Here is a 19,856-nt window from a genome sequence, read left to right as displayed (position 1 = left end):
TCCTCTTTTACACAAGAATGAATTTTTAACATATATTTAATGTCTTTGTGAATTTTTATTGATGTTTAAGCTTCTACTATTATTTATAATTTTTATTCATAGTAGTTTTACAGTTTTATGTTTAGAAAATATTATAGAACAATGAAAAGTCTTAACATTCATATGTCACATCCCTAAGCCCACAGTGGGAGCCTAACAATGGAGGCACAACTCCCAGTGAGACCACTAAGTCAAAAATTCTATGCAGGGAGAATAAGTAGCAGATGCAATGGGAGAGCTAGAGAGTTACACTGGAGGTAGCAGCTGGAAGTCGACCTCAGTCCTACAGCCTGAACTATTGTGTCAGAGCTGAGGCTGCTGTCAAAGCATTGAATGCTCTCGGCTCATCCCTAGAGCATAGTCTATGGTATATTTGAAACAATATTTATTACAAACAAAAGAAGCAGAAAGCCCATTGTTTGGGAGAGAAGGCAGAATTGGAAGGGGGTGGGAGAATAAGTCACATGGCATAATTGTTGAGATTACACACCTTGTCATCAGACAAATACATTTGTAACCCAGTTCCTCAAAGTTCTAACTCAGTGGCCTTGGCAAATTACTGAATCACTCTGAACCTCAATTTATATATTTGTAAAATGGAATTCTTGACAGGGTTGCTTGGGATTTAATGTGTATAAGGCTCATGGTATAGTGTAACATACATACATAACAATCACATGATAAATGTTATCTGTTATTATGTTAGTAAACACATTGGCGGTCTCCTACTAGGAGCTTTGTGTATTATTTCATTTAGTTCTCCCAGCAACCTGAAGTGATATCCCTATATTACTCTCATTCTACAGGTAAGAAAACTGGGGTCCAAAGGGGTGCAGTAGCTGCTAATACCTGGGAGTGCAGGTCTACTCATCTACAAAGGCCCACAGTCTTCCTGAAGAGGATAGGCTATTACATGGCTGATGGGAATAATTAATTGAGGAGGACATGAGAGTCCTAGGGCTGCCCTACAGCAACCTCTCCACTTTCCTTATCTCCACCACCAGACTGTCATCTTCTAAGGCCCTGGCCCAGAACCTTGTGGTGGGGTGCCACTTCCCCAGGGTCTCCAGGCCCTGTGGCACAGCACATTGCTTCTGCCACCTCTCCGAATCATTATGGGACTCCCAAGATGCAGTCTTTGTGGCCTTCCCTAACAAGGCCTCAGGTGAGAAAGTACTTTATTCCTGAGGATTCATTAAGAATTTGACATTTGGAAAAGTTTCTCCAGCATTTGCCTCCTTTCTTGGGTTTCTTCCTTATTCCTAGGTTTAGGAGTCAGCTTGTCTCCTCCCACAGGTCACACCTGGACTAGACATCTGGGAGAGCAAAACCTTCCATCAGGGGACCCAGATTCAGTCCTGGCCCCACCTCTAGTTCCCTGGGTGACTTTGGGAACGCAAACAGCTCACATGTTTAATGGACTTGTTATAATAACTGCCCTAATTATCCCCGCAGATTAATATGGGGGGTGCAGATGATGTTTGGACATTTTCTAAATCACTACAGATGTATGAGACCCCAATGCTTTACTGCTATAGTATTTATTAGGCCCTGGATTATTTACCTGTCCTTAGCTCTCCCATGTTCTTCTTCCCCATCTTGGGCTCATTGTGAGCTCCCACAAGGACAACACTGTAGTGAAGTGCCATGTCAGAGATGGTCTCTGCTCCTCTTTATCTCATTTCCATACGTATAGCTCCTTACTTGCCCCCAGAGTAATTGAGTGAGCTTGGGCAGATTTTCACCCCCTTTACATCCCTTTCCATAAAACTTCACTGGCCTTTGTGCGGACACAAGATGAGTTGATGAGTTTTTTCATGGCCCCCCTCTGCTCCCATGTAACAGGGAAGGGACTTCAGTTGTTAATCAAGTAGTGAAAGCTCCTGATTCTACAGATGCAGCAACCAAACTCTGACTAGCAAAAATAAGAGACTTGCTCAGGATGCCATATCAGGTGAGTGGAAGGGCTAGGACTATAACCCAGAGATTGGGGTTCCTCCTCCAGGTATTTTTACAATTCCGTCTTTTAGATGAAAGCTTGTTCTTTTCTTTTCTTTTCTTTTTTTATTCTGTTATGGGCCAGTGAAATGAGACTCAGTGTTCAACATCCCTGCTCAAAAACCACTCCTTATGAGCAGCCTGACCAGGTCCCTAAGACCAACCCTCCAGTGCAAGAAGGACCCAACTGGAACTTCAGAGCAGGAAGTGGTCACTGTATAATAGAAAGCCTGAATAACAGAATTGCAGGAGAAGGACCTCAAGAGTAGGAGTGATCTAGAAGGGACTCCTCCCCAATGATCACTCTTGTGATTTCATTAGCATGGATGTCCTGGATGAAGAGTCCAATGGACAACTCAGAATTTAGAAGTTTTTCTGTAAGATTTATCCCTTATCGATTGAAGACTAGCCAGCAGCTCATGACATTATTTTTAAGGAATATTTCTCTGATTACAGAAAATATATGAGAAATTTATATGAAAAGCTGTATCAGTGTGTGGATTGTTACAACTGCATGCCCCATCTAGACAAATAAAGGAGGAGTCATCTCTATAGCACTAACCTGGTGCCTTTCATATGACTCTTCACCTCTTCCAAAGCATATCAGTTCTTCAAAGTCTGGCACAAATCCCATTCTCCCAGAAACCCTTTCCCTACTACTATAGGCCACAAGGGTGCCTTCTTTGCCTGAAAATATTCATTTATTTATGGAATGATACATAACTAAAATGAATTTAATGCATATAGTTTCTAAAGTTAAATCAGACATGAATCTTCTCTTTAAACTGGACTGGTGGGACTACACTGGATCACTAAATGATTGTGCCAGAAGGTGCAGTGGTGAGTGCCATGTCAAGACAAAGTGTAGTGGAAATGCTGAAGATGTAACTGTCTCTTTAAAATGGGCACAGATCAGGGAGGTATTTCTGGGGGAGGGAACATTTGAACTGAGTCTGGAAGACTTTGACCGTGTGATGTTGGAAGAAGGATATTCTGTATAGAGGAAATAGCATAAGTAAAGGTGGGGATATAGGAAGTCACGAAGTTTGCAATCTGGTGACGTGGGTTAAAATAAAAAGGGAAATCAGGCTAAGGGGCAGTTGCTGACTGGGACCATAATCCACCCAAGGCACTCAACTGAAATTCAGCTACCACAGCCTGCAAGGCAAGACTTTGAGACCTACAAGAGCACAGCTATTGATTGTGGGAGTGGGTCTCTGAGTCATAAGAATGAGTCAGAAACAGATTTTGAGAGAATTGCAGGAGGAGGACAGGGCTTTATGATCCTTGAGAAATCTTGGGTTCCTTAGAGCAATGGTATGTGTAAAGGTTAAGAACAGGAACTCTGGCCTACATGGATTAAAATCCTGCCTCCGCCTCTTGCTTTATTTGACATGTTCTTTCTGTAAAACAGGGATTAAAAATAGTACCCATCTAATAGAGAGGTTGTGAGGAATAAACGAATTAATGTATGTAAATCACTTGGAATTGTATATGGTGCCTAGCCCAGACCAGTAACTATTAGCTATGATTATTATCTGGGAATGCTCCCAGGAAATTCTGTTAGTATGGAGGAGGTTGGGGTGGCCTGCACAGTGGAAATCATAGGGGATGGGTTTCTGATTTCTCTTTTGTTCAGTTAGTTGATTGTGATGTGGGACATAATATGCATGTCATGATCATGCTCAGGACGTGATACTTCATAAAAATATTATTAAATTATTTTAAATATTATTAAAATCAAGTCATTATAGACAAATCAGAAAGTAGAGAAGAGCAGAAAGTAGATAATAAAAATCACCCATATTGTCACTAAAATTGCTGATAAGCTTTGGTATTTTCTTCAGGTCATGTTTCTGTGTGTATATGTGTGTGTGTGTGTGTGTGTGTTAAAATGAAGATGAAGTTGTATAGTATCAGTGTGCATGTGTGTGTGTTCTTGTCCTTTTCAATGCAAACCAAAGCATACTATATTCACTGTACAGTTGTATTTTACATTTAAAAATATGGGTTTGATGTCTTTCAAATTAACACAGATACAGGTGTTTTCTACACTGTATTCTTTTGTAAGGATATACCATGATGAGTTTAGTCAGTCCTCTAATAATGAACAGTTATTTTCAAATATTTGCCATTACAAACAATGCTGTAACAAATAGCCTCACACATACCGGATTTTGGACTATTAGATGCACCCCCCAATTTGAGAGGAAAAGGGGGTTGCATCTTATAGTCTGAATGTAGCTTACCTGGCTCACTGTGTGTGGGGGGTGGCGGTGGAGCAAGGTCACAAGTTATTAAATATTTTACCACCTTTTTTGCTTCAAATTTTTTTTCCATTTTCCTCCTCTAAAACCTAGGTGAGTTTTATGATCTGGTGTGTCCTACAATCCTAAAAATATGGTATGTCACTTTTTACATGTGACCATATCTCTGTTGGATAAATTCTCAGAAATGGAATTGCTGAGTAGAAGAGAAAACATATTTGTAATTTTGAAAAATATTGCCAAATTACCCTTTTTCTTTTTCAATTCTACCTTGCAACCACCATGCAACTTCCCCTTGTGGCTAACCTTAACTGGGAACCATACAGAAAATGGAATTTGGGAAATGTAGTTCTAGCTTTGCCAATTTGTTAGAATATTAAAATTTTAACAGATTAATCAATTTTGGTTATTTTTAAGTTTTTTCTATATTTTGAGTCACCCATACACTATTAAAATTCTCCATTTTCCCCCAATAATTTTAATTTTTGCATTTAAATGTTTGATCCACTTAGAAGTTATTTTTGCAAAATGAATGAGCTATGTATACAATTTATGTTTTTCCCAGACAGCTATGTTATTACCCCATTCATGGCATTTATTGAACATTACATTTTCCCATTTATTTAAGATGATATTTATATCATGTACTAAATTCTTATATCACCTTTGGTCTATTCCAGAACTTGTCAGTTTTTGAAAACTTATAAAATATTGTTTTATTTTTATTTTTTCTGAGCTTTTTAAGGTATAACTGACAAACAAAACTAATGTTTGAGGTACACAACCTGATGCTTGCATACATTTACATTGTGAAAGGAGTCCTGTAGTGGAGTTATTTAACACATGCATCACCTCACATTGTTACCTTTTTTGGTGAGAACACTGAAGATCTCTTAGCAAATTTCAATGATGCAATACAAGATTATCAACAATAGTCTCCATGTTATACATTGGATCCTTAAACCTTATTCTTTTTTTTTACTAAAAGTTTGCACTCTTTTACTAACCTCTAACCCTTTCTTATAGTTCTTTTTCTAATTTCTTGATATGATTATTTAATCAATTTTCTTTCTTCTTGTTTAATATATTTATTTAAGGCTATTAATGTTCTTTTGAACATTGATTTAGTGATAATACTTGTGGTGTAGTGTGTATTGATTTTGTTATCTCCATTTTCTTCTCCCCGAGATATTATTTAGTTTTNGTGGTCTCCTACTAGGAGCTTTGTGTATTATTTCATTAAGTTCTCCCAGCAACCTGAAGTAATATCCCTATATTACTCTCATTCTACAGGTAAGAAAACTGGGGTCCAAAGGGGTGTAGTAGCTGCTAATACCTGGGAGAGCAGGTCTACTCATCTACAAAGGCCCGCAGTCTTCCTGAAGGGATAGGCTATTACATGGCTGATGGGAACACTTAATTGAGGAGGACATGAGAGTCCTAGGGCTTCCCTACAGCAACCTCTCCACTTTCCTTATCTCCACCACCAGAGTGTCATCTTCTAAGGCCCTGGCCCAGAACCTTGTGGTGGGGTGCCACTTCCCCAGGGTCCCCAGGCCCTGTGGCACAGCACATTGCTTCTGCCACCTATCCGAATCGTTATGGGACTCCCAAGATGCAGTCTCTGTGGCCTTCATTAACAAGGCCTCAGGTGAGAAAGTACTTTATTCCTGAGGATTCATTAAGAATTTGACATTTGGAAAGTTTCTCCAGCATTTGCCTCCTTTCTTGGGTTTCTTTCTTATCCCTAGGTTTAGGAGTCAGCTTGTCTCCTCCCACAGGTCACACCTGGACTAGACATCTGGGAGAGCAAAACCTTCCATCAGGGGACCCAGATTCAGTCCTGGCCCCACCTCTAGTTCCCTGGGTGACTTTGGGAATGCAAACAGCTCCCATGTTTAATGGACTTATTATAATAACTGCCCTAATTATCCCCGCAGATTAATATAGGGGTGCAGATGATGTTTGGACATTTTCTAAATCACTACAGATGTATGAGACCCCAATGCTTTACAGCTATAGTATTTATTAGAGCCTGGATTATTTACTTGTCCTTAGCTCTCCCATGTTCTTCTTCCCCATCTTGGGCTCAGTGTGAGCTCCCACAAGGATAACACTGTGGTGAAGTGCCATGTCAGAGATGGTCTCTGCTCCTCTTTATCTCATTTCCGTATGTATAGCTCCTTACTTGCCCCCAGAGTAATTGAGTGAGCTTGGGAAGATAGTCACCCCCTTTACATCCCTTTCCATAAAACTTCACTGGCCTTTATGTGGACACAAGATGAGTTGATGAGTTTTTTCATGGCCCTCCCTCTGCTCCCATGTAACAGGGAAGGGACTTCAGTTGTTAATCAAGTAGTGAAACCTCCTGATTCTACAGATGCAGCAACCAAACTCTGACTAGCAAAAATAAGAGACTTGCTCAGGATGCCATATCAGGTGAGTGCAAGACCTGGGACTATAACCCAGAGATTGGGGTTCCTCCTCCAGGTATTTTTACAATTCCGTCTTTTAGATGAAAGCTTGTTCTTTTCTTTTCTTTTTTTATTCTGTTATGGGCCAGTGAAATGAGACTCAGTGTTCAACATCCCTGCTCAGAAACCACTCCTTATGAGCAGCCTGACCAGGTCCCTAAGACCAACCCTCCAGTGCAAGAAGGACCCAACTGGAACTTCAGAGCAGGAAGTGATCACTGCATAATAGAAAGCCTGAATAACAGAATTGCAGGAGAAGGACCTCAATAGTACGAGTGATCTAGAAGGGACTCCTCACCAATGACCACTCTTGTGATTTCATCAACATGGATGTCCTGGATGAAGAGTCCAATGCACAACTCAGAATTTAGAAATTTTTCTGTAAGATTTATCCCTTATTGATTGAAGACTAGCCAGCAGCTCATGACATTATTTTTAAGGAATATTTCTCTGATTACAGAAAATATATGAGAAATTTATATGAAAAGCTGTGTCATTGTGTGGATTGTTACAACTGCATGCCCCATCTAGACAAATAAAGGAGGAGTCATCTCTATAGCACTAACCTGGTGCCTTTCATATGACTCTTCACCTCTTCCAAAGCATATCAATTCTTCAAAGTCTGGCACAAATCCTGTTCTCCCAGAAACCCTTTCCCTACTACTATAGGCCACAATGGTGCCTTCTTTGCCAGAAAATATTCATTTATTTATGGAATGATACATAACTAAAATGAATTTAATGCATATAGTTCCTAAAGTTAAATCAGACATGAATCTTTTCTTTAAACTGGACTGGCGGGACTACACTGGATCACTAAATGATTGTGCCAGAAGGTGCAGTGGTGAGTGCCATGTCAAGACAAAGTGTAGTGGAAATATTGAAGATGTAACTGTCTCTTTAAAATGGGCACAGATCAGGGAGGCATTTCTGGAGGAGGGAACATTTGAATTGAGTCTGGAAGACTTTGACCATGTGATGTTGGAAGAAGGATATTCTATATAGAGGAAATAGCATAAGTAAAGGTGGGGATATAGGAAGTCACAAAGTTTGCAATCTGATGACGTGGGTTAAAATAAAAAGGGAAATCAGGCTAAGGGGCAGTTGCTGACTGGGACCATAATCCACCCAAGGCACTCAACTGAAATTCAGCTACCACAGCCTGCAAGGCAAGACTTTGAGACCTACCAGAGCACAGCTATTGATCATGGGAGTGGGTCTCTGAGTCATAAGAATGAGTCAGAAACAGATTTTGAGAGAATCACAGGAGGAGGACAGGGCTTTATGATCCTTGAGAAATCTTGGGTTCCTTAGAGCAATGGTATGTGTAAAGGTTAAGAACAGGGACTCTGGCCTACATGGATTAAAATCCTGCCTCTGCCTCTTGCTTTATTTGACATGTTCTTTCTGCAAAACAGGGATTAAAAATAGTACCCATCTAATAGAGAGGTTGTGAGGAATAAACGAATTAATGCATGTAAAGCACTTGGAATTGTATACAGTGCCTAGCCCAGATCAGTAACTATTAGCTATGATTATTATCTGGGAATGCTCCCAGGAAACTCTGTTAGTGTGGAGGAGGTTGGGGTGGCCTGCACAGTGGAAATCATAGGGGATGCGTTTCTGATTTCTCTTTTGTTCAGTTAGTTGATTGTGATGTGGGACATAATATGCATGTCAGGATCATGCTGAGGACGTGATACTTCATAAAAATATTATTAAATTATTTTAAATATTATTAAAATCTAGTCATTATAGATAAATCAGAAAGTAGATAATAAAAATCACCCATATTGTCACTAAAATTGCTGATAAGCTTTGGTATTTTCTTCAGGTCATGTTTCTGTGTGTATATGAATGTGTGTGTGTGTGTGTGTGTGTGTGTGTTAAAATGAAGATGAAGTTGTATAGTATCAGTGTGCGTGTGTGTGTGTTCTTGTCCTTTTCAATGCAAACCAAAGCATACTATGTTCACTGTACAGTTGTATTTTGCACTTAAAAATATGGGTTTGATGTCTTTCAAATTAACAGAGATACAGGTGTTTTCTACACTGTATTCTTTTGTAAGGATATACCATGATGAGTTTAGTCAGTCCTCTAATAATGAACAGTTATTTTCAAATATTTGCCATTACAAACAATGCTGTAACAAATAGCCTCACACATACCGGATTTTGGATTATTAGATACACCCCCCAATTTGAGAAGAAAAGGGGGTTGCATCTTACAGTCTGAATGTAGCTTACCTGGCTCACTGTGTGTGTGGGGTGGCGGTGGAGCAGGGTCACAGGTCATTAAATATTTTACCACATTTTTTGCTTCAGAAATTTTTTTCCACTTTCCTCCTCTAAAACCTAGGTGAGTTTTATGATCTGGTGTGTCCTACAATCCTAAAAATATGGTATGTCACTTTTTACATGTGACCATATCTCTGTTGGATAAATTCTCAGAAATGGAATTGTTGAGTAGAAGAGAAAACATATTTGTAATTTTGAAAAATATTGCCAAATTACCCTTTTTCTTTTTCAATTCTACCTTGCAACTACCATGCAACTTCCCCTTGTGGCTAACCTTAACTGGGAACCATGCAGAAAATGGAATTTGGGAAATGTAGTTCTAGCTTTGCCAATTTGTTGGAATATTAAAACTTTAACATATTAATCAATTTTGGTTATTTTAAAGTTTTTTCTATATTTTGAGTCACTTATACACTATTAAAATTCTCCATTTTCCCCAATAATTTTAATTTTTGCATTTAAATGTTTGATCCACTTAGAAGTTATTTTTGCAAAATGTATGAGCTATGTATACAATTTATGTTTTTTCCAGACAGCTATGTTATTACCCCATTCATGGCTTTATTCAACATTACATTTTCCCATTTATTTAAGATGATATTTATATCATATACTAAATTCGTATATCTCCTTTAGTCTATTCTGGAACTTGTCCATTTTTGAAAACTTATAAAATATTGTTTTATTTTTATTTTTTCTGAGCTTTTTGAGGTATAACTGACAAACAAAACTAATGTTTCTCGTACACAACCTGATGATTGCATACATTTACATTGTGAAAGGAGCCCTGTAGTGGAGTTATTTAACACATGCATCACCTCACATTGTTACCTTTTTTGGTGAGAATACTGAAGATCTCTTAGCAAATTTCAATGATGCAATACAACATTATCAACAATAGTCTTCATGTTATACATTGTATCCTTAAACCTTATTCTTTTTTTTAACTAAAAGTTTGCACTCTTTTACTAACCTCTAACCCTTTCTTATAATTCTTTTTCTAATTTCTTGATATGATTATTTAATCAATTTTCTTTCTTCTTGTTCTTTAATATATTTATTTAAGGCTATTAATGTTCTTTTGAACATTGATTTAGTGATAATCCTTGTGGTGTAGTGTGTATTGATTTTGTTATCTCCATTTTCTTCTCCCCCAGATATTATTTAGTTTTTGTGTTGATTTCCTCTTTTGTCCAACTTTTTCTTAAGGATTTTAAAAAATATATTGGGATTTATTTGTAAAAACCATTTTTCTTTAATTGGATTGTGATGAAATTCTATTGTCTATATTATTTATTCTCTTGAAATTTGCTGAATTCCTGGCTTATATGTGCTCTTTGGGGGGGGGGGGGTGAATGCTTCATGGGTGCTCGGGAAAGATGTATATATCACTTCTACCTCTTGAATAGTTAATTATATAGAGGCTTTGTTTAGCCTTAGTTTTCAGTCAAATTAACTCTGTTATTAAAGTCACTAAAATCCACTAGCTGTTACCTTGTTACTGCCTATTTCTCCTTGGAATCCTGCTCTTTTTACTGTAGAATCAGGAGCAGAATTTAGAACATTTGCATAACAATAATTTATTTTGGCACTCTCATGGTTCAAAATTAAGGGTGAGTTATTTTAGTATTTCTCTGTCTGTATTCAATGTAACTAGAACTGTTAATGGTGTATTTTCTTTATCCCTCACCCCAGCTTTATGTTTGCTGTACAGCCAGGAAACACAGCTTACCTGTGAGACTCTTTATTTAGCTTTCCCCTGCTTCTTGAATGCAATTCAGGAAAACAGGTGGTAGGACACCATACTATGCATTCTGCTCCCATTATTGCAAAGAATGGCTTTTGGTTTTATTCCCTAATGAGTACCTTTTTCTATAGAAAATTGTACTCGTCTGGCTTTTTCTACAATCATGGATTTTTTCTTTCTACCACTCTCCGATCTCTACTATTCTTTTTTTTAAATTTATTTATTTATCTTTAGAGGGGAAGGGAAGGAGAGAGGGAGAGAATATCAGTGTATGGTTGCCTCTCATGGGTCCCCTGCTGGGAACTGGCCTGCAACCAAGGCATGTGCCTTGACTTGGAATCAAATTGCAATCCTCTGGTTCGCAGGCCCACACTCAATCCACTGAGCCACACCAGCCAGGGCAGGTCTCCACTATTCTTGAAGTCCTTTCATCTAGTTTGTGTGTTAGAGTTTAGGAGATTTACTAGTTTCTTAGAAGATAAAGCCCGTATCTTTATTCTTGCTTTGTTTATTTTGGGAAGAGATGACTTCTGAGAAGAGAAAGCTCCAGAATTACTCTGCCTTGTTTAAATCAGAAATATACTTCCTATTTATTGTTTTTTCCCAAGGATTTTGCCCTTCATAATATATACAAATAGATTCTTTCAACTAAGATAGGAAGGGAGGTCCAGGAGGGTGATATTACCTGTCCATACAACAGAAAATGAGCTAAAGCTGTTGAAGAAAATGTGGTGAGAGAATTAATAGATTTGGTGTCTCCTTGGGAGCAGGAAAGTCCTTACGTGGAAAGGGGGAACTTAGGAAAGGGCTTAGTCCATAGAGAGGAGTGTATTTCCTTATTTTTGAATAAATAAATAGAAAGAATTCCAGCTGTCCTGTTGCAGCGCACAGCTCAATGAGCAGTTGCTCTTTGTTGTTGGTTTCTTAATGGCAGGTACACCCATGGCTCTCATTGTCACCTCCTATGCCCATGTGGCAGCTGCAGTTTTCCGAATCTGCTCAGTGGAGGGCAGAAAGAAAACCTTCTCCACATGTGGTTCCCATCTCACTGTGGTTGCTCTATTCTATGGTTCAGGTATCTTTAACTACATGCGACTAGGTTCAGCCAAGCTTTCAGATAAGGATAAAGCTGTTGGAATTTTTAATACTATCATCAACCCCATGATGAACCCAGTAATTTACATCCTCTGGAACCCTCACGTGTATAATGCCCTCTGGCGGGTGATCACAGGGAAGCGGTCACTGACTTGATAAACTGTGCAGTGTCATTGCCTCCTTTTCTTTTTGGAATAAAGGAGAAATCCTCTGGAGCCAATAGCTAGAACAAATGATCCAGGACTGCTTCCATCTCTCTGAGTATGATACTTTTTTGGAGGTAGTAATAGTTATTGTTTTTCAAAGAAGCTCTGCCTAGTTATAGGCCTTGGGCATGTAAAGTAATGCTAGGTCAGGTCAGTTGACAAAGTACAACTTCAGTCACTGACTGCTCCCTATATTGGGTAGAAGTGAAATCTAGGAGTGCTTACAGGTTCGTATCCCACAGGGAATGGATTTTTGGTTGGTTAGATTTTGGGTTTCCAAAAATATCCCTGCAGATTTCCCTACCAGGGGGTCATCTGATTCCCTCAGGTCCAGGTATGGTTGGTCTGTCTATAAAACTTAGGTCTAGAGGTCAGGATTATTTTCTCTCTCTCTCATCAGGCTGCTACAAGACTAAAAGAGCACCTCGTCTCTTTCCTATCAAACAGAAATTCCCTGGCAGACAGAGGAGACAGATGGGGAGCTGTGCCATCTTGTGTTCTCTGGTAACTCCTGAGAGCATGATCACTGTGCACACAACTTTAAAACTCCATCAGCGCATATGATACCTCTTATAATACCATGATGAATTTTCCTCATCTTTCCTGCCTCATGTGTTTCAAATCTTTGAAAAGCTAAACATTTATAATCTGAATATTATTTCAACACTAACTCTTCTCCAGAATATTCCATATAAATTTCCCCTCTAAATTCTTACTCTTAGTCCCCTAACCTGTTAGCTAAGACAACCCATATCTGTAAATACAAGTCTGTTGTATTTGGTGATGTATCACTTTAAGTTTCCGTTTTAGTTGGAAAGTACATCTCTAAACTAGAACACTATCTTACCTCCTATGCTGCTTACTAGCCTTTTGTTCAGTAATCATTTAGTTGAATTTACCCTCTAGCCTTCCTATTAGGACTAAGTGTCTATCCTTGATATACCTACTGGGCCACTGATGTTTCACAATTCATTTCCCTCATAATTCCTTTGCCTATTTCTGTGACATGGCTTCTCTGTGATTTTTTATCAGGATAAAGTGATTGAAAGGATAGGAAAAATGGTGGTGAAGAGAAAGAACTCGATAGGGGGAAATAAAACAAGATTCAAGTGGGGAGTTTGAGGAAAAATAAAAATGAAAAAATAAGAAACAGGGAAAAACAAGATAGAGTTGCAAGCAAAAGTGTAGAGGTACTGGAGGGGTCAAATAGGGTAGAGATAGAGTGGGAGATGAGGAACAGTGGAGAGATCTGATAAGAGGAAGGAAGTGGAGTAACACAATTTGTAGGTCAAGGACAGGAGATGTGAGCTTCCTATTCTGCATTTTCCAGAAACATCCAATTCTGGCAGCCCTGAAACCATCATTGTAGTCCATCCAGTCTACCAAGAATAAAATAATATTTTAAATTATGATAAAAGTGCTAAAAGTGTAGCATAAGGCCCTGGCCAGGTGGCTCAGTTGTTTGGAGCATTGTCCCATAAAGCAAAAGTGTTCCAGGTTTGATTCATGTCAGGGCACATACATGTGTTGAGGGTTCTATACCTGGTAGGGCACATATGGAAGGCAAGCCATCAATGTTTCGCTCTCACATTGATGCCTCTCTCCTTCTCCCCAAAGTCAATGAAAGCATGTCTTTAGGTGACCATTTTTTAAAGTGTAGCACAGGGAACTCATTTTCTATTTCTCTGAAGAGAAGATGTTCCTAGAATGTTAGGGTGAAGGTTTATCAGAGGGGAAAACAGGGGCAAAGAGTGCTGATATTTCCTCCATCTGCTTCTCTAACATCTCATCAGAGTTAGTGACTAACTCTCTTCAGCTTACCAAGTTACTCCTTGCCTTTTGGGTCAGGCATGCCATTACTGTGAAAAACCAGGGGGAACAATGGGTCTTTCCTCATCTTGTTTGAGTCACCAATTTTCAAGGATACAAAAAGCCAGCTTCCTCTAAGGGTCAAGAAAACTGTAAAGGAAGACCAGCAACATAGCTATCACCTTATCACTTCCTATGCTTCACAAAGCTCTCAACCTTGAGTAAGTTCTCTACTTTCTCTGGGCTGTACTTAACAGAGCCACAGGGGAATCATCATGGTTTTTCCACCTCTAATCTTCTCCAATTCTACTTGTCTGACTGAACAAAAATACTGTGTCACTCTGTTTACACTGAAGAGGGACCACATCTGCCACCATCACTTCTACTCTCCAGCATTTTACCCTGTGGTGGAACAGAGCTTTTTGTTTCCTTTCAAAATCCCTGTGTCTCAGGTATTTTGGCCATGTGAACACTGATGTAAAGCCTCAAGGGAGGATTGGGGCAACATCACCACTGGATACAATTGATCCATGGGCTCAGCATCACAAAGGATGACCAAGGACATGGATTCCCCGCATTCTGTCCACCCTCTGAGTTCACCGGGTTTCCTAACAATTTGTATTTTCTTTGCTTTCCTTCAGAATTTGTCTTTGCTTTTTTTGTTCTGAATTGGAAATGTTCGCTATTTAAAAATTTCATTTTGCATGTCATATACCCCAACGTGGAAGTTCAAGCAATAGAGAAGGTCACCAATGCCCTTTTATACTGTGTTGACTATAATCCTCTTATCTAAAGCCACTATTGCTAACAGTTGGTGTTTAGCCTTTCAGGCAAGTGAATCCACACATGCTGACACACACACACACACACGAATTATCAAAACACCACAATTTTTTGTAAATGGTTTGGTCCCTGTTCGCATTACAAAGTACAATTCTTAAATGTCAAGCAGCAAATCTAACTCATCTATTCTAAAGGCTGTGTACTATTTTATTTCATGTATAAACTATACCTTTTTAACTAAACCTATATTAATGAGATTTGAGTTATTCCTTTTTTATTTTCTTTTTTTGTAATTGCTAATAATACTGGGATAATGTTCTTATTTACATACCTTCCCATGCTTCTCAAACTATTTTCACTACAGTCATAAAAGTAATTATGTGTTTATGTGTGGTGGGGAACCCATTTTAAGGAAATGAAGTTAAAAACCTGCAAATACTGGTTGCAGGCCAGTTCCCTGCAGACAAGTTCCCAGCAGGGGATGCACAAGAGGCAACCATACATTGATGTTTCTTTCTCTCTCTCCTTCCCCTCTAAAAATAAATTAGAAAAAATTTAAAAACCTGCAAATATTCTGCCTTTCTTCTTGCCAAAAATTGTGCTCTGTTTTACCATGTCTTCATTGGGAGTTTGACAAATTTCCAGGCCAAATGTAGGGGCAGGTTCAAAATGCTCGTGACCTCACTTGTTCACTTCACTGTGTGTTGTACATAAAACTTTGGAATTTGATTCATGACTGAACAGTTTTTAAATTTGAAATTTCTTGCAGGTGTTCTACATCTGTTTATTACCTATATTTATTTTTTCAAATTTGCTTATTGAAATATTTTAGGCCCTTTGGTGTAGTGTATCTTTATCTCAATGATTAGTAGAAACACTTCATGTTTTGGGACAGTATCTCTTTGTTGTATATGTTCCGCGTATATTTCTAAATTTCCCAGCTGTCTTTAACTTTGTTTAGGATGATGACTCTTTCACAAATTAAGTTTGATATTTTTGTGAAATTTATTTTGTTTTGTATCATGCTTAGAAAAAGTGACTTTTCCATAAAAATGCTGTTAAGTATTTGTCCGTGATTTTTTCCTAGCACTTTAAAATTTCTTTTTACATGACATATTTAATACATTAATATTTATTTTTCTGTGTGTTCTAACTTCTCCCCAGTTGATAAACATCACCCAAAACTACTATATATATACGATACATTTTATTTTTTATTTTCTTTTATTTTTATTTTTATTTTTTCAATTTAATTCTTTTTTAAAAAAATGTTATTGTTATTTAATTCCTGTTCAAGGACAGTTTTCTGTCTTATATTTCCAGTCCTGCCCCCCCCGAGTGCTCCCCACCTCCCTCCCATTTTGGCCCCCCACCTTGGTAATTGTCCATGAGTCCTTTATACTTGTTCAAGTGAGTCCATTCCCTTTCCCCCTATGATTCTCTCCCCTCTCCCCTCTGATCCATGTCAGCCTGTTCCGTATTTGAGTGTCATAGGTCATATTTTGCTTGCTTGTTTGTTTTCTTGTTAAATTCCTGTTAACGGTGATATTATATGGTATTTGTCTTTCACCGCCTGGCTTATTTCGCTCAGTATAATGCTTTCCATTTTCATCCATAATGTTGCAAAGGGCAGGAGCTCCTTCTTCCTTTCTGCAGCATAGAATTCCATTGTGTAAATGTACCATAGTTTTTTGACTCAGTCATTGACTGATGGGCATCTAGGTTGCTTCCAACTCTTGGCTATTGTAAATTGTGCTGCTATGCATATTGGCCTGCATAGGTTCTTTTGGATTGGTGTTTTAGGGTTCTTAGGATATACTCCTAACAGTGGATTTGCTGGGTCAAAAGGCAGGTTCATTTTTAGTTTTCTTAGAAAATTCCATACTGTTTTCCATAGTGGTGGTACCAGTCTGCAATCCCACCAAACAGTGAACTAGAGTCCAGTTTTCCCCACAACCTCTCCAACAGTTGTGGTTTGTTTCTTTGTTTATGGTAGCTATTCTGACTGGTGTTAAGTGGTATCTCATAGTGGTTCTAATTTGCATCTCTCTGATAGCTAGTGATATCGAGTATCTTTTCATGTGTCTTTGGATCCTGTGCATGTCCTCCTTGGAGAAATGTCTGTTCAAGTCCTTTCCCCATTATTTTTCTTTTCTTTTTTTTATTTAATCCTTATTCAAGTACAGTTTTCTCTTTTATATTCCCTGCCCTGCCCCTCCAGTGCTCCACACCTCCCTCCCATTTCTGTCCCCCACCTTAATTATTGTCCATGTCTCCTTTAAACTTATTCATGTGAGTCCCTCCCCTTTTCCCCTATGATTCTCTCGCCTCTCCTCTCTGGACCCTGTTAGCCTGCTCCGAATTTGAGTGTCATTGGTTATATTTTGCTTGCTTGTTTGTTTTGTTGTTTAGATTCCTCTTAACGGTGAGATCATATGGTATTTCTCTATCACTGCCTGGCTTATTTCGCTCAACATAATGTTCTCCAGTTCCATACATGATGTTGCAAAGGGTATGAATTCCTTCTTCTTTCTGCAGCATAGAATTCCATTGGGTAAATGTACCATAGCTTTTTGAACCAGTCATTTACTGATGCGCATCTATGTTGCCTCCAACTCTTGACTATTGTAAATTGTGCTGCTATGAACATCGGGGTGCATAGGTTCTTTTGGATTGGTGTTTCAGGGTTCTTAGGATATACTCCTAAGAGTGGAATTGCTGGGTTAAAAGGCACATTCATTTTTAGTTTTCTTAGAAGTTTCCATACTGTTTTCACACAGTGGTTGTACCAGTCTGCAATCCCACCAACAGTGAACTATTTCCCCATAACCTCTCCAGCACTTGTTTGTTTCTTTGTTTATACTAGCCATTCTGACTGGTGTAAATTGGTATCTCATTGTGGTTTTAATTTGCATCTCTCTGATAGCTATTGATATTGAGCATCTTTTCATGTGTCTCTGGATCCTCTGTATGTCCTCCTTGGAGAAATGTCTATTCAAGTTATTTGCCCATTTTTTAATTGGGTTGCTCGTCTTCTTTGAGTGGAGTCGAGTAAGTTCTTTGTATATTTTGGAGATGAAATCTTTGTCTGAAGTATCATTGGAAAATATGTTTTCCCAAACAGTTGCTTCTCTTTTAATATTGACACTGCTTTCCTTAGCCATGCAGAAGCTTTTAATTTTGATGAGATCCCATTTGTTTATTCTTTCCTTTATGTCCCTTGCTCTAGGGGACGTATCAGTAAAAATCTTGCTGCATGGAATATCTGAGATTTTCCTACCAATGTTCTCCTCTAGGGCTTAAATGGTTTCACAGCTTATATTTCAGTCTTTTATCCACCTTGAATTAATTTTGGTGTATGGTGTAAGTTCGTGCTCGAGTTTCATTTTTTTGCATGTAGCTGTAGAGTTCTCCCAACACCATGTGTTGAAGAGGCTGTCTTTACTCCATTTTATGTTATTGCACCCTTTGTCAAATATTAATTGACTGTGGAGAGTTGTGCTAATTTCTGGGCTCTCTGTTCTATTCCATTGGTCTATGTGCCTATTTTTATGCCAGTACCATGCTCGTTTGATTACAGTGGCCTTGTAATACAGTTTGATATCAGGTATTGTGATCCCTCCTACTTTGTTCTTCTTTCTCAAAATTGCAGCTGCTATTCAGGGTGTTTTATGGTTCCATATAAATTTTTGAAGTGTTTGTTCTATGTCTGTGAAATATAACATTGGTACTTTAATAGGTATTGCATTGAATCTGTAAATTGCTTTGGGTAGTATGGTCATTTTGAGGATGCTGATTCTTCCAATCAGTTAACACGGTATATGGTTCTATTTGGGTTCTCCTTGATTTCTTTCTTCAGAAAGAAATGTGTAGTTTTGCTTGTGTAGTAATTGTGTAGTGTAGTTTTCTCTATACAGGTCTTTTACCTCCTTGCTTAGATTTATTCCTAGATATTTTATTTTTGTTTTTGCTATATCTAATGGGATTTTTTCTTCATTTCTGCTTCTTCTGTTTCGTTGTTGATATAAAAAAATGCCTTTGGTTTCTGGATATTGACTTTGTATCCCACTGTTTTGACAAATTCATTTATTACTTCGAGCAGTTCTTTGGTAAAGACTATCGGATTTTCCATGTACACTATCATGTCATCTGCAAACAATGACAGTTTTGTTTCCTACTTTCCGATTTGGATGCCTTTTATTTCATTTTCCTGTCTGATTGCTGTGTCCAAAACTTCCAATACTATATTGAATAGAAGTAGTGAAAGTGGGCAACCTTTTCTTCTTCCTGATCTTAGTGGAAAAGCTTTTAGTTTTTGCCCATTGAGTATGATGTTGGCTTTAGGTCTTTCATATATGGCCTTTATTATGTTGAAGAATGGTCCCTCTATTCCCATTTTGCTGAGTACCTTTATCATAAATGGGTGTTGCACCTTATCAAAACCTTTTTCCGCGTCTATTGATATGATCATGTGGTTTTTGTCTTTGCTTTTGTTTATGTAGTGTATTACATTTACTGATTTACGAATATTGAACCATCCTTGCATCCCTGGGATGAATGTCACTTGGTCGTGGTGTATGATCTTTTTGATGTATTGTTGGATGCGATTTGCTAATATTTTATTGAGGATTTTAGCGTCTATGTTCATCAGCGATATTGGTCTGAAGTTTTCTTTCTTTGTTGTGTCTCTATCTGGCTTTGGGATTAGGATGATGCTGGCTTCATAAAAAGAGTTGGGGAGTTTTCCCTCCTTTTGGATTTTTTGGAATAGTTTGTGAAGAATAGGGGTTAGCTCTTCCTTAAAAGCTTTGTAGAATTCTCCAGTGAAACTATCTGGCCCAGGGCTTTTGTGTGATGGGAGTTTTTTGATTACTGCTTCAATTTCATATGCTGTTATTGGTCTGTTCAGGCTTTTTACTTCTTCTTCATTGATTTTTAGAAGATTATATTTTTCTAGAAGTTTGTTCATTTCACCTAGGTTTTCAAATTTCTTGGCATACAGTTCTGCATAGTAATTTCTTACAATCCCTTCTATTTCTGTGGTATCAGTTGTAATCTCTCCTCTTTCATTTCTGATTGTGTTTATTTGGGTCCTCTCTCTTTTCTTGATGAGCCTACTTAAAGGCTTGTCTATTTTTTTT

General features: G+C 38.2%; 1 protein-coding gene across 1 annotated transcript in view; it reads left to right on the top strand.

The window, feature by feature from the left end:
* Nucleotides 1-12,073, top strand: part of LOC118986960 (olfactory receptor 139-like) — a 44,507-nt gene extending 32,434 nt beyond the window's left edge. Inside the window, 2 exon segments of the mRNA XM_037046004.1 lie at nucleotides 3,938-3,945; nucleotides 11,726-12,073. Coding sequence (XP_036901899.1) covers nucleotides 3,938-3,945; nucleotides 11,726-12,073 — 356 coding nt within the window.
* Nucleotides 12,074-19,856: the final 7,783 nt, after the last annotated feature.

The sequence above is a fragment of the Sturnira hondurensis genome, unplaced genomic scaffold, assembly GCF_014824575.4.
Source record: "Sturnira hondurensis isolate 20B ecotype Veracruz unplaced genomic scaffold, ASM1482457v3 Scaffold0004727, whole genome shotgun sequence".
Classification (NCBI taxonomy): Eukaryota; Metazoa; Chordata; class Mammalia; order Chiroptera; family Phyllostomidae; genus Sturnira; species Sturnira hondurensis.
The sequence above is the reverse complement of the archived record's forward strand: the minus strand, read 5'-3'. Positions and strand labels throughout refer to the sequence as shown.